General features: G+C 37.4%; 1 protein-coding gene across 3 annotated transcripts in view; it reads right to left on the minus strand.

Annotated features, from left to right (window-relative positions):
* Positions 1-22,908, minus strand: part of Copg2 (coatomer protein complex subunit gamma 2) — a 125,959-nt gene that overhangs the window by 38,472 nt on the left and 64,579 nt on the right. For all 3 annotated transcript variants that reach the window (XM_005365787.3, XM_013353239.2, XM_026788592.1), the window contains 5 exons: positions 16,167-16,300; positions 15,539-15,606; positions 14,078-14,266; positions 2,648-2,743; positions 1,608-1,851 (listed from right to left, as the gene is read on the minus strand). In XM_005365787.3, the coding sequence (XP_005365844.1) occupies positions 1,608-1,851; positions 2,648-2,743; positions 14,078-14,266; positions 15,539-15,606; positions 16,167-16,300 (731 nt within the window). The remainder of the gene's footprint in view (positions 1-1,607; positions 1,852-2,647; positions 2,744-14,077; positions 14,267-15,538; positions 15,607-16,166; positions 16,301-22,908) is intronic.

Genomic DNA, 22,908 nt, shown 5'->3' on the forward strand with positions numbered 1-22,908 from the left:
GCCCAGAGCAGAAAGTGTAATTACTAGACTTGAATAAGAAGGCTGAGCACTGGACTCTGTTAGAGACTAGAGATAAACTAAACCCGCACATAGCTCAACCTCTGCATGTTAATTAAAGGTTACATTACCACATAGGCACAGGATATATTTGTGATTGTTCTTAAACACTTATTTTTATTATTTTTAATTATGCAAAGTATATACGCTTGTATGTAGGTATGAACACATGAGTGCAGGTGCTAGGAGAGGCCAGAAGTATCAGATCCCCTGGGAGCTGGAGTTACAAGTGGAGCCAAATTCAGGAGCTTGGCAAGATCAGTAAATACCCTTAAGTCAGCTTTCCAGCCCAAATTTGTGTTATTTTAAGGCCCATTCTTCATATTCCACAAACAAACAAACAAACAAACACAATATCTGTGACACTAGAAGCAGATCAGCTAGGGATCAGAAATGAATGCAAGCCTAAACCAGTACCCAATGACAAGAAATAAGAGAATGATGAAACCAGTAAGGAGGTGAAAGTAACAGGATGTGGTGAAGAATGGATGAGGCTTCAGAGCCATGACCTCAGACTCTGCCTTCTGAGTGAAGATCAAGTGAAGACTCCAGTTCACATTAGTTTGAATTTCACATTACATCTGGGGCGGGTGGTGAGCATTCATATTCAGAGAGTTATGCCTATCAACAGAGGCCCCCAAAACATCTAGATGAATGTATACAATGACAAGACAGTTCTACGGTCGGCCAATTAATGTCTTAGAAAGAAAGATTATAAATAAGACCAAAGGATGAGGAAACATGAAGTACACTGTGAAATCAAAGGAAGATAGTTTCCTTGAGCAGTCACTGAATAGTATATCAAGTTGAGATGTGAACTAAAGTAAAAATATTAGTCTGATTTTCCAGCTAAGTCGTATGTAATTTAAAAAGTAATTTGAGAAAAAAAATAAGAAGAGGACCAAATTTTATTGAGTGGAGAAGAAAATGGGAAAAGAGCACATGAAGGCAGCTAATGATGGCTTCTGAGTTTATCTGGCTACAAAGTAGAGATCAGGAGATAATGGGACAAAGGATTACAGGAGAATTTACCTATATTAGTGGAATACGCTAGAATCACTTAAAATGTATAGATGGACACATTCATACACAAATCCCATATACATTCTGACTTAATGTTTTAATTTAATTAATTCTTAATTAATGGTTTAATGAAAAATAAGAGGTATCAAGCCGGGTGGTGGTACTGCATGTCTTTAACTCTAGCACTCAGGAGACAGAGGCAGGTGGATCTCCATGAGTTTGAGGCCAGTCTCGGGCAGCTAGTTCCAGGAAAGGCTCTAAAGTTATGGAGAAACCTTGTCTCGAAAAACCAAAAAAAAGAGGTACCATTCTAGTGTTCTTGTTACACTGAAGGTAAGGGCTGTAGGACACCAATACAAGGCCAAAATCTGTATAGAAGTTGGAACACAAAGGAAGAGCTGTGTATCTAGACCCTCCAAAATCATAGCACACCTATAACTTTGTTTTCCAATTTCATTACTACCCTCTTGAATTACATATTTTTAAAGACCAGCAATTATACCACTAGTTGTATTCTACTGACTCACCAGCTCTGACAGCCTCATTCTCCAGGACTACCCTATTAAAAATGAATCTGATATACTTGGAGGGGACAGGAGTTCTAGGGCCTTCTTTGCCCAGTAAGTGTAGAATCTTAGTAGCCAGAACGGTGTGTTCACAGTCCTCAATGAATTCACAGAGGTGGGCTAGACCAGCTTCTTTACTCTCAGGGTTCTCTTCCACAATGCTGATTATGCAGTCCACAATGGCCTTTTTGTATTCAAAACCTCCCTAATAAAAGAGAAGATAAAACTGCCATTTGTTCTTAGAACCTTTTTCTCTCCCACCAGTAAGTGCCACAATGCCATTCCCATCTTGTTTTTTTTTTTTTGAGAAATGCTTAAACTTCAATATTCATACTTTTATTTTTCACCACCCCATCCCCATTTTAAGGGATTTTTTTCCAAAAAGAAATGCTTATATTTCAAGATTCATGCTTATAATATCTCAATTAACATCCTTTACTTAATATAACAATAACAATGAAGTATTTCCCCTTCAAGTGGGAAAATAAATAGCCATGATAATACAGCAATTGGAATCTTGTATAGTATTTGAGAGACAAACAGAAATGAGAAAGAAATATATTTAACATACGATAAAGAAATGTACTTAAGCCGGGCGGTGGTGGCGCACGCCTCTAATCCCAGCACTCGGGAGGCAGAGGCAGGCGGATCTCTGTGAGTTCGAGGCCAGCCTGGTCTACAAGAGCTAGTTCCAGGACAGGAACCAAAAAGCTATGGAGAAACCCTGTCTCGAGAAATCCAAAAAAAAAGGAAAAAAAAAAAGAAATGTACTTAAAATACTAATGGGATGTCCTGGGTTGAACTGGAGCAAGTACAGGGGGAAGTAAAGAGTAGACATGATTAAGAATCATTGAATATATGTATACAATTTTTAAAGAATATAAAATAAAAATGCAAACCATGTAGAAATGAGTAAACAACAACAAAACACTGTGATATTTAACAGCAATGAGGGGAATTTAAGAGAACAACTTCCAATGTTTAAGTAGTCTGCTACCTACATCATCTCTCAGCATGTTGGAAAGGAAAGTCATCATGACGCTGTGCTTTCGAGGGTACTTCTGACAGAGAGCACTAATTGCCTGCACAACCACCACCTGTGGAAAAGCACAGACCAGTTAAAGGAGCTGAAACCATTCCTTGTACTTGGTTAGGATCTTTCAACATCAATAAGATAGCTGTCCTCCTCTATGGTAATTTTATATTTAATATAATTTCAATAAAAATGACAATAAAAAATTTCATGAAACCAGGAAGCTTTATTTTGATAAGAAAAACAAACAAGCATAGCTAAGAAAAGGGTAAAAACAGCTTCAATGGGGAGTTAACAGTTGCTAACAGGCCCAATAAAGCTTATTAAAATGGCGTACAAATAGGTGAATAAACAAGTATATAGAAAATAACAACAAGCACATAATGGAACTTGAGTGAAACATAGACGTATAATATGTATCTTAAGTGAACATGAGTGAATTCCTCCATACTGAAGGGTAGGGATTCTAACAATGACTCAAAATCAAGTGGAACATACAAAAAGACTGACAAACTATAAAAAAATAAAATAAAAAACCCCACCAACCACCAAACTAAAAATAGAAACTAAACCCAAAACTTGTGTATTACAAAACCCATTCTTATACAGGAGATAAATGGAAAACTGGAAGAAAAAACTTAGTAACATGTTTCATGTTTGTATCCTTAACATACAAGAAGACTTTAAATAATTGAGAAACAAAGACAAAACCTTATAAAAAACATGGTGGAAAACTCAACAGACAGCTCACAAAGAGGTTAAGACCTCTTTGTGACCTTTAAGAGTGAAGACAATGGTTAAAAATGCTGGGAGACGGATCAATGTGTACATCAACCAAGTGTGAAGACCCAAGTAGTGAGCATCTGTAATCTCAGAGCTCCTCCAGGGAGATGGGAGAAGGAAACAGAAAAATCCCAGGACGCTAGCAGTGGACAAGCTAGGGTGGTGAGTGTGGTAACAATCAAGACTGTCCTCTGGCCTTTCCACAGGTGCTCTACCATGTGTGGACCCATGCCTATAAATATTCTTACACACAAACATTATGCAGACACACAAACAGGGATTTCAAAAGAGAAAGATGTTTTATATTCCTCATAAAAACAGAATTCAAATTAAAACTACACACAGAAACACTATTTCTCATCCAAAAGGTTGGCAAACAATAGCTCAACACACACTCCTGGAAAGATTAGGAAAACTAATACTTTTATACACTGCTGACAGCATTTAGCATGCTCTATGAATGATGTATTTATTATATTTAGCTTTCATAATATGCCTTGAGGACATAGATCTAATGTTTTGAAAAACACATGCTCAGAGTATCCATTGCACCATTGTTCCTAAGTACAAAATAACTGCACACTACCCAAACAGGAGACTAGTTCAATAAGCTACATTCCACACAGCTGCTGGGATATTATGCAGCTGGAAAAAAATATGAAGCATCTCAGAGTTTGAGACCAGTTTGGTCTATAGAGCAAGATCCAGGGCAGCCAGAGCACACAGAAACCCTGTTTTGAAAAGACTGAAAAAAATTTAAAAAAAAGCATATCTCTTTCCAAAAACATTAAATGACTTCTATTTATTTTTAAGTTGAAAAAAGGAAAAACATTGTACAAAAAGAACGCAACAGTATGCTATCTTTGATGTACAATAAAACAGGAAACATGGATGTATCTTTTATATTTATAAAACGTGTACCAAAGATGTGCAAGCAAATAGTTTTATAAGGAGGTATGGGAGGAAGTGATACTCTTCTGAATATATCAACACTTCTTGGAACAGTATAATATTTTACATATCAAAAATGAAATAATTAAATGGGAAGGGCAATACTACAACTAAAAACAAGCTGAAAGAAATTAGTCTATTTGTTCATAAAAGATTTATGGTAATTGCACTAAAATATAAGAATTAATCCAAAAAAATTAACCACTCTACATGAGTAATTACAGTTTTCATATTAAACACACAGAAAACAGCAGTAGGTAACACTAGGGCACAATTAGCTTTTTATTATTTCATTTATATCTCACAACAACTCTATGAGATTATTATTATTATTATCATCTCCCTGGTATAGCCAAGGAAACTGAGACAGCCAGAGTCACACATCTTGTCAGTCATAAAATTAATTCCAGGCATTTAGAGGTCATTTTCTTCTCTCTCTCTCTCTTTTCAAAATTAACTGCTTGATCTGTCATTTAAAATGAGTCTTAAACATGCATTTCTGTAGGGAATATAATTAAGAGTAGAACTGCTGGATCACATACAGAGCATGGATTCATTAAGCTTAATAAATTTTTCCAATATGACTGTACTTATATTTCCACTAAATATATGTAAGCTTTGGTCTGCCTCATCTTCATCAAGGTAGGGAGTGTCCAAGAGACTTCTAAAACAAAGCAATATAGGTTACTGCTTGCCCCTGTTTGCATCCTAAAACTTGAAGGTAAGATTCTATTGCTAGCCAGGAGGTGGTGGCGCACGCCTTTAATCCCAGCACTTGGGAAGCAGAGGCAGGCGGATCTCTGTGAGTTCGAGACCAGCCTCATCTACAAGAGCTAGTTCCAGGACAGGCTCCAAAGCTACAGAGAAACCCTGTCTTGAAAAACCAATAGTTTATTGCTGAAGACACCATACACTTTGGATGCCAGGCTTTCATCCTTCTTCTAGTTAATTTATGGGTCCAAGGGAGGAGTCAATGCTTTTTAACATAAGAAATTTTTAGGTACATGCTTTATGGTAGTTTCGTTAAGATTAGATGTTTGCTAATCTTAACATCTAATTGTTGGTGAAGAAAAGCAAGTCCATTGAATACTGACCCTGAAGAAGACAAAGTAGACTCCTTCATCTAAAGATTTTGTCTTCTGGAATGCAGGGACCATAAAGAGCTTTTATGGGACATAAATTTACAGTAAGACAGTATACAGGAGATCTATGAGCTGAGCAAGTATGTTCTCTTTAGAAGCCATCTTAGTCTGTTTTTTTTTTCTTTAAAGTTGATCTAAAACTACTTCTTAAGGTGCTGTGGTGATATGAAATAAAATGGCCCCCCAAAGGGAGTGGCACTATGAGGAGGTGTGGCCTGTCAAGAGGAAATATGGCACTTTGGAGGTAGGTTTTGAGGTCTCCTTTGCTCAAGCTATGCACACTGCCATAGACAGTTCACTTGCTGTTGCCTGCAGATCAAGATGTAGAATTCTCATCTCCTTTGCCAGCACCATGCCTGCCGATATGCCACCATGTTTCCTGACAAGATGGTAATGGACTAAACCTCTGAAACTATCAGCCAGCCTCAAATGTTTTTTCTCATAAAAGTTGCTGTGGACATAGTGTTTCTTCACAACAATTGAAACCCTAATTAAATCGGGTGCCATCTGCATTTTCTTTTTAGATCAACAATTCATATGAGTACGGTAGATGAGGAAAATATGTGTAAAGGATGGACTTTTAAAAGATTAAAGAAAGGAAATATCAACTAGGCAGTCAGTATGACCAATAGTACAATAGTGGCAAGTCTGTTATGGGGATAACCAACACTTTTCTGGTTGGGTTTGCCTTCTAAACACTGTGTTTAAGACCATATATTAATACTGCTGTCAGCTGTAGTCAGAGAAGCTTCTTTATGTAGTGATCAGGAGTGAATACAGACAATTCAAACTGGTCAAGGTACTAGGAATAAATGGCTGTTGAACACATAGCCATAAACAAGATCCCCCCTTAAAGTTTCATTTATACACACACACACACACACACACGCACGCACGCACGCACGCACGCGCACGCGCACATGCTCTCCCATGAGGAGTACTGTGATAGAAGGGCAGAAAGAATGTCAGAACAGGAAGGAAGGTGGAGTGGTGTGGAATGCTGACTTCCTGGCTGATAGGACTATTGCACATTCTTGAACTCATAGCAGCTGTTATCTGCACAAGTTTGGGCCCATCAATACCTTGTCATGAAAGGGAGAGAGGCTCATGGGGCTCTACCCCCTCTGAGGATTTATTCACAATTTATGGTTGAGAGAGGAAGGAGAGACATTTTCTTCAGTGGTATAGACATTGGTAAGTTGTTCATGCTCCTGTAAACAACCTGAAAGAAATTCATTGGGAAGCAACCCCTTGCCCCCCCATTCATACCATGAAAGTAGAAGGGAGGATAGTTGGGGAAAGGGTGTAGATTAGCAGAAGGTGGAGGAAGGCAAAGAGGATACTAGTGTGAAAATTATGTATACAATGTATGAAATGTATATGTTTGAAATGTATGTAAACCAATAAAAATGCAGAGACAGAAATGATGAAAGAAAGGGGAAAGTTAACACAAGGTTAATGCTAAGACTGGAGGGTGGGAGCAAAAACTGACATCCCCAATTAACTATCTGAAATCCAAATTCCCCTCTCCCCAAATAAAAAAACGTAATATATCTGTTGTTCCGAAGATTTTTCCTGTATTTTCACATTTACAGTATAAATGTGATTTTGCTTACACTGTAACATTCCTCAGCATCAATACTTTATCAATATTTGAATAGAATATGGGATGAAATTTGTAAAGGGATGAAGCTGGGGATTCAGGAAATGGGATGTAAATATAAATAAATATAAATAAAGATATAAATTCTTTAGTAGTTCTAGTTTGTCAGATTTATGTCTTATTTTTAAGATTATATATACGTATGCGGGCACACATGCACACACACCCACATGCGCGCACACACACGCAACACACACACATCCCACTCTATCAAGAAATCACTCTCAGGCACAAGCAATCATGTTAAGGGTGCTGGCTTGCCTCTTCAAGCAAATAGGACTTCTCTGAATCACTTTGTAGAAGCAGAACTGAAGTATTTATAATCAATATAAGCCGTAGTGTGTTTATTTAAGAGTGACCGCAGGGCAGGAAAACTCCTCCTACAAATGGCATCCACCATAGGGTGTCAATCCACGTAAGACCTAAGTCCTTTTAAAATAAAGGTTCTAAACACACAAAAACAGAGCCAAACACAGCCTCCTAGTCTGACAGTCACAAGCCAGCTGCAGGGCAGAGAAGCATCTCCCAACTGCTGCATTAAGGGCCGTGGTAAGTTCCCGCAGTCTCTCACAGGGTCTCAGTACAGAGAGACTTCTAGCTGCTGCCTGCAGATTTGAGCTGCCAGAGCAAGCTCTGCCAGTATGCTGCATGGCAGATTTAGGGATTTTGCTCATGCAGAGAGAAAAGGTTACAGAAACACAGTAAAGACAGATTCGATGAAAAAAAAATACCTTTCAATGAGTAAAAATGTGTCTAAAAATATATGAAGGCTTAAGAGAAAAAAGAAAAAGGGTAGAGAAAGTCCTTAAAAAAGGGATAGAGCTGGACAGGTGGTGGTGGCACACACCTTTAATCCCAGAGGCAGGAGGATCTCTGTGAGTTTAAGGCTAGCCTGGTTTATAAGAGCTACTTCCAGTATAGGCAATAAGGCTACACAGAGAAACCCTGTCTCAGAAAAAAATAAAATAGAGTAATAAAAATATATTAAGCCATGTAAAGATGGGAAATATACAGAGAGTTTAGATCATGTATGTTTTTGTGTTATCTTTGAATTTTTTGACTGCTAAGAGACACTGGATTATAAAAACTGCTAGGTTCAACGAACATACATATTTTAAAAGTATCTTGACTTCAAAATTTAAGTCAAAAGATATGTTACTTTGTGGGAGAGGTTATGCTTTTATTTCTACAGGAAATGAGAGGCTATGAATTCATCCTGTTTTTATTATAAAACTCCACACAGTCACAGAAATCAAGAACTAAAAAATCAAGAAAATCACTGATGATATTCTATAATTTTTTTCAATTCTACAATTTTTAATTACTGATGATTAAAAAGTACACTGAGCTTTAAACAACTTAATGAGAATTTGTTTTATAAGGTTAAAAAGCTAGCAAATTAGTAATTGGGAGAGATTCTGCTAATAAAGAATGCAGCTTAACAAAAGTATTATCACCTTTTTCTAACTTTCTTTCTTTTTTTTTTTTTTGGTTTTTTGAGACAGGGTTTCTCTGTGGCTTTGGAGCCTGTCCTGGAACTAGCTCTATAGACCAGGCTGGTCTCGAACTCACAGAGATCCGCCTGCCTCTGCCTCCCTAGTGCTGGGATTAAAGGCGTGTGCCACCATCGCCCGGCTCTAACTTTCTTATGGCATGTTTCAGACTATTTATTAAAATATATAGCATTATTAAATAAATTAAAATAACAAAGTTATTACAATAACAATGCTTATATACTTTCTTCATAGTTTAAAAAATTTCCATAATCTGAAATTCTTTTATGTACCTCTTTACTGCCTGATCATATCTGTTGTAGCCTCCCTTGGTATGATTATTCTCCTGATCTCTTTCCTATTTCCTTATTGTTCTTCAGTTTACTAATGTACCCCCAGACAACAAATCTATGTAAGTTTTGCTTACTCTTTGGTGTTGACATGACTACTATCATTCTGTATATAACCTGCAACTTGCCCAATATGTTTCTAGTAATGCGTACAACTGAAAAGGTCTCATAGTTCAAAGAGTGAAACTGTGGGGTTCTCTCCTCCTCTTCCTCCTCCTCCTCCTCCTCCTCCTCTTCTTCTTCTTTTTTTTTTTCTAGTCAGGCATGGTAGCACCTATAATTTCCACCCTTGGAAAGCTGGAGTATCAGGATTGTGAGTCTAAGACTACCCCAGGCTACCTAGTAAGAACCCGACTTACTAGGAAGAAAAAAAATAAAAATAAACATTAAAAAAATTCACTTTTAGTAGACATTGGATTTTTTTAATGCTACAAGCAATTGTACACAAGGATAAACAAATATTTCCAATGAATCATAACATGGCCATCAATTTTTTAGTGCACTTTAATTTTCAATCTTTTTAAACTTTTTAATTTTCTAAAGTTGAAGACAGTAAACTATTAGCCAATCTTGGTTGCATTCTACTTGATTTTTTTTTTCCAGACAAGAGTCTTGCTATTTACCCAGGATGTCCTAGAACTTGTATGTAGCTCAGGCAGGCTGAAACTCATGATGTTTCTGCTCCAGCCTTCTGAGTACTAAGATTATTGGCACATAGCACCATTCCACACTTATATCCTATTTTTGTAGGGTTTGAAAGCTATGATGGTTTTAGTTTTTTAAAAAAACTTTTTATTTATTTTTTTAAAAAAATGGTCTTTTCTCATTTTACGTATCGATCCCAGTTCCTACTCCCTCCACTCCTCCCACTCTCTCCACCCCCCCCCCACCTCTTATCCACTCCTCAGAGAGGGTAAGACTTCCCATGGGGAGTCAACAAAGTCGAGCACACTGCCCTCCCCACTGTACCTAGGCTAAGCAAGGTATGCCTCCAAAGAAAATGGGTTCCAAAAAGCCAGTACAAGCAATAGGGATAAATCCTGGTCTCACTGCCAGTGGCCCCACAGTCTGTCCCAGCCATACAACTGTCACCCAAATTCAGAGGGCCTAGTTGATCCTGTGCTGGTTCTTTCCCTGTCAGGCCAGAGTTGGTGGGCTTCCATTAGCTCAGGAATAGTGGATACTAGTTGTAAAGCAAAGAATAACAAGCCTATAGTCCTCAACCCCAGAGAAGATAAGTAACAAGGAGAACCCTAAGAGAAACATGTATAGATCCACCTGGGAAGAGGAAATAGACAAGATCTCCTGAGAAAATTGGGAGCATGGGGGTGGGGGGATTAGGGAGGGTGGAAAAAGGAGGAGGAGGGGAGGCAGGGGGGGAGGAAAACTTGAAGGAACAGGGTAGTTGAGATGGGGAAGGACAGAGATGGAGAACAAGGAAAGAGATATCTTGATTGGGGGGCCATTATGGGGCTAGCAAGAAACCTGGCACTCGCCGGGCGATGGTGGCGCACGCCTTTAATCCCAGCACTCAGGAGGCAGAGGCAGGCGGATCTCTGTGAGTTCGAGACCAGCCTGGTCTACAGAGCTAGTTCCAGGACAGGCTCCAAAGCCACAGAGAAACCCTGTCTCGAAAAACAAAAAACAAAAAAAACAAAAAAAAAAGAAAGAAACCTGGCACTAAAGAAATTCCCAGGAATCTACAAGGATATAACCAGCTAAGACCCTAAGCAATAGAGGAGAGGGTGCATAAACTGGCCTTGCCCTGTAGTCAGATTGATGGCTATCTTAAATGTCACCATAGAACCTTCATCCAGCAACTGATGGACGTAGAGGCAGAGATCCTCAGTGGAGCACTGGGCTAAGCTCCCAAAGTCCAGTTAAAGAGAGGGAAGAGTAAGAATATGAACAAAGAGGTCAAGACCATGATGGGGAAACCCACTGAAACAGTTTACCTGAGCTAATGTTTTAGGGCTTTTAAAGAATTAAGAATAAAACTAAAGACCATGTAAATAGATAATTTCAGGAGCCCAGACCATCTAAAATATTTATTTTATGGTCATTTGCCAACTTCCATTCTTTCCATTCTAAACAATTTTTATAACATTCCAAAGTTTGAAATGGTCTACTTTTGTTTATTTTTCATATTAAGTAGTGAGCAACAGTCCCTTTTGCTACATGGCTGAGTGTTAGAAAGAATGGTAAGGTCTTCTTTCTCTTTCTTTACATTAAAACTTATTGTCCTTTGATCTTTTCTAATACACTGTCACTCGTTCTACTCAGCACTTTATTAAAAGTGCTAGCTATTTTGGTAAGGTAAGAAAAAAAGATAGGAAATATCTTTGGATTCAAATAAGGAAACCTCATTTACACAAGATATTATTATTTATACAGATAATTTCAAACAATGTAGGCAATATGGTAATTCAGCAAAATCACATGATACAAAGTTAATATGGAAAATTAAAAGAAAAATAGTTTTACACATTAGTAATAAACAATTATTTGATTTTCAGATAAAGATACTATGGTGGTTTTGAATAGAAATGGCCTCCACAGACTCATGTGTTTGAATGCTTGGCCCATAGGGAGTTGCACTATTAGGAGGTATGATCTTGTTGGAGTAGGTGTTGCCTTGCTTGGCGGAAGTGTGTCACTGTGGAGGCAGGCTCTGAGGTCTCATATATGCTCAAGCAATGCCCAGTGTGGCACAGTCTCCTACTGTTACCTGTGGATCAAGATGCAGTACTCTCAGCTCTTTTTTCAGCACCTTTTCTGCCTGCATGTCACCATGCTTCTTGCCATTACAATAATGGACTAAACCTCTGAAACTGTAAGCCAGTCCCAATTAAAAGTTTTCCTTTATAAGTGTTGCCAAGGCCATGGTGTCTCTTCACAGCAATGAAACCTTAATACAGAAGTTGGTATCAGGGACTAGGGTATTACTGTGATAGGCTGGACTATGTTTCTGTTTTGAGTAATGTGGGCTTTGAGACTCTGAATTAGAAAAGCAGTTGAATGTTTTAAGTGGGGTACAATGGGCCATGGAAGACAGTGATGCTGAGAATGACTGAAATATGGGGGCTCAGTTCAAGAGGTTTCAGAGGAGAAGAATTTTAGTATGCTACCTAGAAATCATTCTTGTGATATTTTGATGAAGAATGTAGTTGGTTTTTGCCCTTGTCCAAAAAGTCTACCTGAGGTTAAGTTGAAGAGTTTTGGGTCAATTCTGTTGGCAGAGGAAACCTCGAAACAGCCTAATACTGACTCTGTTGTGTTTATAAGAGGTCACTCTTCGGTAGCTCTCTAATGAACAGGTGCAAGCTGAGGAAGGAAACACAAGATATACAGTTCAAGGAGAAAAGGGGCATCAGGAAGTGGAATGGAGCTAAATCCTGTGTTCAAGGAAATAAACAGATTAAAGAAAAGCTTGAAAGTAAATGGAATAAAGGGAGTGGTGACCTTAGGGCAAGATCTCACCTACTTAAACTTCCAATTTGTGAAAAGGAATTTAAAGAAAAGCTCAGAGCCTGGTGTGGTGGTGCTAGCCTTTAATCCCAGTACTCAGGAGGCAGAGGCAGGTGGATATCTAAGTTTGAGGTTAGCCTAGTCTACAGATTGGGTTCCAGGACAGCCAAACTGTGAAGTGAACCATGGAAAACAGAAAGCTGGTGAAGGTGTAATTGAATGAGGTGAGGGGGGCATGTACTGGCCCCTGAAAGCAGCAGAACTTGGCAGCTTTAGCCATGTGGTTCTGGCTTTAGAGTCAAGGCTAGAAGAAAGGGGTTATCTCTCTCTGTGACTAAGGAAAGCCACAGAGGCCAGGTGTGTGGCAGGGATGTCTCTGTATGGAGGCCCAGAAGGCCCATTGTGTGAAGCTGTATAGGTGAAGCTTGGAGAGGCAGAGCTGTGGGATACCTGCCGAGGAAAGCTGAACAAAGCTGGAGATCTGAGGAGCACTTTGATATCAGACATGGAGATGCAGTTTGGAGTTTGCACAGCTTGTTTTTGGTCTTGCTTTGGTCCAGTATTTCTTCACTATACTTCCTTCCCTACCTTTTGGAACGGTAATATATATATATATATATATTGGAAAGGTAATTTATATATATATTCTGTACCTTCATTTGTTGGAAGTATGTGTTCTGTTTTTGATTTTACAGGGGACTGCTGTTAAGAGACTGTATAAGTCTCAGAAGAGACTTTGAACTTTAAACTTATTTAAAAGTTTGAGACTTTTATATACTATGGGGACTTTTGAAGTTGGACTGAATGCATTTCTGCATTATGCTATGGCTACAAGCCTATGGGGGATAGGGAGTGGAATGTGGTAGTTTGGATAGGAATGGCGCCCATAGACTCAGGTGTTTGAATGCTGAGTCCATAGGGAATGGATCCTATTAGGAGGTATGGCCTTGTTGGAAGAAACGTGTCACTGTAGAGGTGGGCTTTGGGGTCTCATATGCTCAAACTATGCCCATTGTGGCACACAGCCTCCTTCTGCTGCATGCAGATGAAGATATAGTACTCTCAGCTCCTTTTCCACCATGTTTACCTACATGCCACCATGCTTCCTGCCATTTTGATAAGGGAATAAATCTCTGAAACCATAAGCCAGTCCCAATTAAGTGTTTTCCTTTATAAGAGTTGTTGTGATCATGGTGTCTCTTCAGAGCAATAAAACCCTAACTAAGACAGATACCAAAGCAGGGAAGAAAGTCTTTTGAACCAATTATGCTAGAATAAGTGGGTATGAGTATAGGAAAACACCCAACTTATCATACAAACAATTCAAGTGGTCACAAACCAAAATGTAAAAGCTAAAGACATAAAACATTTAGAATAAAACATATCTTTACAAACTGGAGAAATATAAAAGAAATATATTTATGTACGATACAGTAATATCTTGGAAGGAAAAGAATGATACTGCAGACTGCATAAAAATTAAGACCTTCTCAAAGGACACAGTTATAGCAAGCTACAGACCAAGGAAAAGCTTATTTAAATTCTTACCTTGAACTCATCTGAGATTTCAGATACAAAAGAAGATATCTGCTTCATAAGCCTGTCCACACTGCTCTCACTTCCTGTTTTGAGCAATGTAGTAATGGCCAGGGTAGCAATGCTTCTGTTTGAGTCTGTGATTAAGTTCTCTAAGTCCAGGTTGCAGGCAGTAACAGCAGAGGGGTGTTTCATTGCCACCTTGTAGAAGGTAACAAGAAAAACAAAACAAACAACAACAACAAAAGTAACGCACATTATTGTTGATAAAAGCCAGAACCTAAACTTTAAATAAGGTAAGTGACAATCTAAAGGGATCATTTTAGGTCATGTGGTGAATGCCTATAACCTTAGCACTTGAGAGCTGAAGGTAGAAGAACCAGAAGTTCAATGTCAACCATGGCTACTTAGCAACTTCCAGGCCAGCCTGGGCTACCTGATACCCTGTCTCAACTCCCCACCCAAAGTAACTGTTTTTTAACTAACCAGGTTTCACCTGATAAATAAGTAATGGCCACAATATAGCATAGTACTCTCATTTGTTAACCTCTTCCATGTAACCTTAATGACAGCATCAGTCTCTTTTTTATAGGCAGCCTATATCTCCTTATAGTTTATATGTTCATGAGTGTCTATTCTACAAAATATTAGAACTCTGAGAAAAAGATCTATTATGGTAAATGCTGATCATGAAAGACATTCTGTCACTTTTAAAACCCTCCTGCAACTAAACAAATTCCTGTCAAATTGGAGTACTCATTGTTGCTAAAATATGTCTGTCATTCTACATTGATGTTCCATCTCTGTTTATCCCATATTGGCACAGAATGTCTGATCCAAAATTCTGAAAATGTAAAAATACCCTGCAGATCATTATCAGTAAAACTCATTCAACAGAAAAAGATGACCCAGACTAATGAAAAAAATCTTCATTTATCCATGTAGCAAAGAATCATAGGCTCTATGCAGAAATCTCTGTGTATTTTAATGGTGAGGTGTTGCTTCAGGCCCACTGGAGTTAATATAAAAGATAGCATCACATTATATAACCTCTCTAAAATTCACAAAGACGTGAATTCCAAGACACAACTTGTTTCAAGATGAGAGATGAAGAATTGATAAAACTGTTCAATCTTTGCATTGTTTCATATGATTTTTATTAACCACAAGTGGCTATAAGCATAGGTCGTATGATTAGTGTGACTAAAGAATTGAACCCCTAACTTAATCTTAATAAACTTAAACTGGCACTTGTGAATGGCCTCCACATTGAACAGTGTACCCCTTGAACATAAAGTACTCAGAAGTCAGAAATCTTTCATAGACTAACAGTATAAATGGCCACAACTAAGGCGCTACACATGTGAAGCCCATAGATCAGATATACTAAGCTTGAAGAGAAAGCCAAATGCTTTGTATTTAAGGTTTCTGAATTAAACATACAAGTCTATATATCACCAACGGGATACCTACTTTGTTCAAGGTCCTCACAGCTGCGTATCTCAAGGCTGGTTTAGGAGAGCTACAGAAAAGTTGAAGAACTGGAAAAAGGGAAACAGAAAAGTAACTGTGGTTCATGTTCACCATATAGTTGAAAATTACAATGTGTAATGAATCACATTCATTGTTTGTATCAGAAAACTAGATCACAATATAAAATCTTCATGTGAACAATAATATCAAAAATAGGGGGGAAAGTACTGTTCAGGTGTAAAACTTTAATAGAAAACAAGGTTTGCTTTGCTTCTCTAAGAATTAATATCCCAATTAGTATTTGAATTGTTTAAGAGAAATAGTGCTAGTTGTGAGAGCAAAGGAGCCTGTCCTGGAACTAGCTCTTGTAGAGCAGGTTGGCCTTGAACTCACAGAGATCCTCCTGCCTCTGCCTCCAGAGTGCTGGGATTAAAGGCGTGCGCCACCACCGCCCAGCACAAATGTGTTTTCTAAACGTTAAAGAGAACTGAAATCATTAACAAACATCTTTATTCACTGAGCAATCTTGGCCCTAAACACCACTCTAATGACCACTCTGCAGACCCATTGATTAAAAAAAGAAAAATCAACGTAAGAACATACAGAACAGCTATCAAATATAACTAACCTGAGACGGCAGGCGCCAGCTCTCTTGCAGTGCAGTTAGGAAGGTGAATAATGGCAGAAGCAGCTTCATAAATAACCATTTCATGTTTATTTCGCAAGCAGCTCTCAATGAAATCAAAGAGTGGACTTTCATGACTGCCAATAAATGCAAACAGATCATGTTTACATATCAAATAGCAGGGTATATGCACAACGGTTAAAAGCACTGGTAGACTGAGATATACTTCTGGAACACTGTATAAAAGATCACTGAAAATTCACTTCTTCAAAAAGCAATGACATTTGTTAAACCCAGTTTTTTCAAAACTTTGAAATTTAACCAAGTGAGCTATTACTGAAGAAAAACACGGATCTCAGTGAAAATAGTGAGCTTTCTGGTGCTTTTACTTGCTGTACTCCCAATTCCCATCCCTTCTTCCTAGCTCTGGAAACCAGCAGTCTCAGCCTGTGAATGTCAGCAGCCTCAGTGAACTGGTTTAACATCAGCCAAATCAATTTATGTTACATATCACATTAAAAATTTGAAAACTATCTACAGAGAAACCCTGTCTCGAAAAACCAAAAAATAATAATAAAATAAAAATTTGAAAACTACATAATTACTCTTCTAACCTAAAAATCACAAGGCATACAAATAAACAGTAAAATTCTGCCCAAACACAAGAGAAAAGTAGCCACCAGCAATTCCTGAGGAAGCCTAAGATATCAGACTTACTAGACAAACACAAGAGTCAGCTGATACAAACATGTTCAAAAGACTAAAGGAAACTACATTAAAAGAATTAAATCAACATATAACTATGAGAGATTATAACTGATTAAAAACCAGAGATTTGGAAAAAGGAATGAGTGTAATAAAAGATTAATCAAGGGGGTTTGTTGTGGAATATTTAACTATGTAAAGATGTGTTACATTTGTTTCTGCGGCATTTGTTTAATTATGAAAAGATGTGTTGCTATTTTACTTTGCTTGCCTAAGGCACCTGATAAGTCTAATAAAAAGCTGAATGGACAATAGCTAGGCAGAAGAGGAATAAGTGAAGCTGGTGGGCAGAGAGAATAAATAGAAGGAGCAATCTAGGTGTGAAGAAAAAACAAGAGAAAGAAGAAAAATGAAGAGAATGGGGAGATAGTAAGGGACACTCTTGGGGCAGAAGCCAGGCAGCTGCCAGTCAAACAGAGAGACAGAAGGAAAGACAGACAGACAGACACAGTAAAAGACCCCAAGGCAAAAGGGAGATAAAAAGAAACATACTAATTTAAAAGAGCTAGCCAGAAACAAGCCTAAGCTAGGCCAAGCATTCATAACTAATATTAAGTCTCCGTGTCATGATTTGGGAGCTGGTTGGTAGCCCATAAGAAAAAGCCTGCTATAGAGGTTTGATTACAAGTAAAGCGAAATAAAGAAAAACAGGAAGAATGATCAAGGTTTGGAGACCTGGAAGCATGAGCAATATGTCAACTCCATGTAATTAAGAGTCACAGAAGGAAAGAGACAAGGGGGAAAAATATTTGAAGAAATAATGACTGAAAATCTCCAGACTGATTGATCAAAACCAAGTCTACATTCTACAGAAACTCAACAAATTTCAATCAGGATAAATACACATAGACACAATGTTGTTGAAGTATCAAGTAAATAAATAATTCTGACAGCAACAGGGTAAAAATAACCAAGACAACGCATCACACTTTACAGAAATCAATAGAATTATACAATTGATGGATGACTTTGGGGACTTCACCCTATGTACAGCAGCCAGTCCGTTTCACTGCCAACTCCCCCCTCCCAGGCTGAATATTAGAGGACATGGAAAGAAGCTTGTCTAAGTCATTCATTCATTTTTTATTACTTCACTCTTTCTGCCATTCTCCTTCCCTTAATTTTTACTGTTTATAATATTTTATGCATCTTTATAATTTCCTTTTTCTGATATTTTAGTGTTTTATTTTATTTCCATCTTTTTGTTTCTGTTCATCTTACTTTTATCCAGTTTTTCTCCTATATTTTGTTTAATTTTGTGAATTTTTAACATGCTGCTATCTGTTCCTTTTATATCCTGTGCCTTTTTCTTTTCATTAAATCTTATTTCATTCTTTTATTTTTACCCTCTCTTTTATTTCATTCACCATTTGTGCCTTTACTAATTTTTAAATTCATACTTTATTCTACGTTCTTTTTATTATTTTATTTTCTATTTCCACTTATGTAGTAAATGACTTTAATTTCTTTGAACTATATTTCTTTTAAAGATTTACTTTATTGTAAATAATGTATATGTGTGTGGTTATGCACATATAAGCATAGGTGTGCAGAGGTCAGAGGCACTGGATCCCCTGGAAGCAGATTTATAGGTAATTGTGAGCTGCCTGATAAGGATGCTGGGAACCAACTCTTCTGGAAAAGCGGTGCCCATGTTCTGAAATACTGAGGCATCCCTCCAGCCTCTTATAATTGTATTTTTATGTATGATTTATTTTGGTGTTAATGGTATTATCAAATTCTTTTTCCTCATGAGCAGAGTCCTTAAGAATGCTGCTCAATAAAAACTAACTAAAAAAAAGGAATAGCCATTTTAATAGATGTGTAACCTAAATCATAAACATGAAAACACAAAATAGCGTGGATCCTCTAAAAATTTGCAATTCTTGAATAATTGAACCTAAAGATATTGAAATCATTAAAAAGCCAGAATATTTCAAAAGTCTGCTTTTAAAAGTGATCAATGAGGGTCTGTTGAAATGGCATTGTAAGAGCTCATGTTTTGCAAGCATGAAGTCCTGATTTAGAACCCTTGGCATCCACATAAAAAGCCAAGCATGTCTGCACATACCAGGACTGGGGAGCAGAGGAGACACATTGGGAGCTTCTGGTTCAGTGAAAGATCCTATTTCAAAGAAGTAAGGCAGAGAGTGACAGAGGAAGACATCTGACAACCTGCTCTTGGCTTCTGCATACATGGTCATACTCTCATATTCATGTGCTTGCAAAATGGAGATTAATAAGGAGGCTCAAATGAGAGAAGAGCAAAGATACCAATATGATACCTGTACAAAAAAATTGGACTAAAAATTTAGTACTTGGATAAAAAATTCAGCCAAAAAACTCTTAAAAATGAAAAACTCAGTCAAATAAAAACTTATTAGAAAGTATCACCAACAGCCTAGAGCAGGTAGAGGAAAAGCTATCAGGATTGATGACAAAAGTGGGAAATCTATATTCAGATAACAACAAAGAAAACAAAATCCAGAAATAATAAAAATAACATTCTAGTGAACTAAACTAACCAACTGATCTATGCTGCAGAAAGACCTGAAAAGAACAGACTAGAGGGACTACCCAAATCAAGAAATGGCTCAGTGGTCAAGTTCATGTCAAATAGTTCATAAATACCTGTAACTCTAGTTCCAAGATAATTCTTATATCTTATTTGTCATAATGGAATAAAATTAGTACCATGAGAAAATATAGAAGCCACACAAAAACATGGAGATTGAATATGTAAACTATATTTGTTACATATATAGTTTTTAAAAACTAAAGAAATCCTAGAATCAAGTGAAAATAAAACCATGATTTATTAGAATTTTTGGTATATAGAAAAGGCAGAAGAGGCAAGCTTATTGAGATGGGTGCCTATATTCACAGGTCAAGAGAATTCTCTGATAGATATCTTAGTGACATACCTCAAGGTCACTAAGAAACAAACAAGAAAAAAACAAACAAAATTAGTATGTGGAAATAAAGAGAAATAGTAGAGTAGGGTAGAAATCAATGAAATGAAGATCATAAGAGAATCAATGAGCCAGCCAATGGTGGTGCACACCTTTAATCCCAGCACTCAAGAAGCAGAGGCAGGCGGATCTCTGAGTCCGATGCCAGTCTGGCCTATAGAGAAAGACACGGTCTCAAAAAAAAGGAGCTGCTTTTATGAGAGGATAAACAAGACTGACAAACGCTTAGACAAACTAACCAATATCACCAACATCGGAGGTGAAAGGGGTGAACGAGTGTTATGACAAATATTCCCTGAAACCCAGAGGCTCACTAGGAAGGATTTTGAAGACTTACCTTTCAGTAACTAGAAAACCTATAGGAAATGGATTCTTGACAAACGTGCCAAAGTGACTACGGGAGGAAAAATAACCTCATCCACAAATGGTGCTAGGGAACTGGATATGCATGTGGCAAAGACTGAAACACAATCTTCATTTCCACTTGGTATAAAAATCAACTCAAAATGCACTAAAGGCCTTAAATAAGACCTGAAACTTTGAACTTATGAAAGGAAAATACAAACATTTCAAGATACAGGGACAAGCATCAACCTTCTGAGTAAGACTCCAGAGCTCAGGAGAAAATAGCTAGGCCTGACAGACATCACATCAAGCTTGTGCACAGCAAAGGAAACAGCCAACTGAAAAGACAGCCTACAGGATGGGAGATAAGTTTTGTTAGCTTATTCATCAGGCAGGGTACTTGTTACTAAAGAGCTGAAAAAAATTAAACGAGTAAATGAGCAGAAATTTCTCAAGAGCAGTAAAAATGGCCAATAAATATATTAAATATTTAACCAGCCTTAATAGCAATATGCAAATGAAACTACATTGAAATTCCATCTCCCCCAATCAGAATAGCTACATGATAAGAAAACAAATAAGAAGAAAAGCAGGTGAGGATGCAGAGATAAAGGTGCCCTCATACACTGCTGGTGGGACTGTAAATCAGCACAGCCACTATGGAAATCAATATGGTGGTTCCTCAAAAAACTAAAGTTATATCTCTGCTAAGTATGTATCTGGATGAATCTAAGTCAGCATACTACAGATACTTGCGCTCTTCATAACAAATAAATGATAAACACTTATTATACAATATACTATATTACATGTAATATAAACATAATTATAATAAAACAAAATTGGTTATTAGAAAAAATCAAATGTTATATATCACACTAATACACATTTACTATTATAAACAACAACATTAAAACTAACAACCAGAAGGCATGGCCTCAATTGGATCAAGTAGATGTTTAAAGACCTATAACTACCATTAAGCTCAATGGTTTCCCCGTAACACTGCAGTGAGACAAAGAAGCCATCTTTCAACATTTCTACTCACTAGTATACTAAAGGCTTGAGCACTGAAAAAGATCAAGCCTAAAATACAGAAGTTCGTCTAGAAACAAAGACTAGAAAACATATTTGTTCATAGGTGACATGACATGATTTTGTACACAAAAAATCCATAGTACACCAATGCAGAGAGTGAGAGTGTGTGAGAGAGGAGACAGAGAGAGCAAAAGATCAAGAGAACAAGAAGCATAGTAAGTTTATAGTCTATAAGATGGACATAAAAAAAAACTGTTTCAATGTGCTGCAAAAAGAAATCTAAAAGTAAAGGAAATGAAACCATTCCATTCCTAAGAACAAAAGTTTGGGGCTCAGTCGGTTAATATACTTGCTTTCAAGTCTGAGTTTGATTCCCCAGGATCCACATGGGTTCTACATGCACACAAAATAAACACATACTTTTAAATGATTTTAATAAAACTATCACAATTTTAAACTGAAAACTATAAAATCTTCTCGAGGGCTCTCAATGTAATTCTAGAAGAACACATTGAGGAAGGCACTGTAATCCTGAGTAGGCAGTTATTGGACACAACACTCACAGCACAATCTCTCAAAAACAAAGGTGATAAAACAAATTTCAATAAAATGTTAAAATAAGGAAACAAAAGGCAAGCAACAGACTATGTAAAAGTATTTGTTTCTTTCCTTTTTTTTTCTTTTTTGTTTTTTGGGTGGCTGGAGAGACAGCCGTGGGTGCTGGGAACCGAACTCTTTATATTTATGGTTGTGAGCCTAGCCTTTAACGGCTGAGCCATCTCTCCAGCCCCTTTTTTTATATTTATGGTTGTGAGCCTAGCCTTTAACGGCTGAGCCATCTCTCCAGCCCTATGTAAAAGTATTTGTTTATTAAAATTTGGGAGGGAGGTATACCAGGAGATGTACTTGTCTATAGACTTTATGAAATTTTTGTCAAATTTTATTATCTGTAGTTTTTTTTTCTTTTTTTTTTCTTTTTTGTTTTTTTTTTTCTTTTGGTTTTTCAAGACAGGGTTTCTCCATAGCTTTTGGTTCCTGTCCTGGAACTAGCTCTTGTAGTCCAGGCTGGCCTCGAACTCACAGAGATCCACCTGCCTCTACCTCCGAGTGCTGGGATTAAAGGCATGCGCCACCACCGCCCGGCTTTTATCTGTAGTTTTTTAAAGGACTTGTATCCAGAATGGGTAAGGAAGTCTAACAATGCAGCAACTCTAAAAGTGGGTAAGGGATCTGAATGACTTCTACTTAGTAAGAGCAAAAAAGGAAGAAAGTAGTAAAGCAATAAGCAGCTGAAGAGAGAGTAACTATGAGTAATTAGCAACACCAGGCACATAGGTGCATCTAGGATCCAAGCACTCAGGAGGCAGAGACAGAAGAGCTCCAGGTCAGACAGGGATAAACAGTGATAGCAATCTGAAACAAGTAGAAATCAGAAACAACATCACACATTGATGCAGATAAGAGCAAAGGCATGTAAAATAGTATGGAACTTCATAAACTCATCTTCAGCTTCTTTACAAATTAAAAATAGCATATAGTCTAGGTATTCCAATTTGAATCCCCTTGATATCCTTATGTTGTCTTATTGCTATTGCTAGAACTTCAAGCACTATATTGAAGAGGTA

This window comes from Microtus ochrogaster, unplaced genomic scaffold, assembly GCF_000317375.1.
Source record: "Microtus ochrogaster isolate Prairie Vole_2 unplaced genomic scaffold, MicOch1.0 UNK4, whole genome shotgun sequence".
Classification (NCBI taxonomy): Eukaryota; Metazoa; Chordata; class Mammalia; order Rodentia; family Cricetidae; genus Microtus; species Microtus ochrogaster.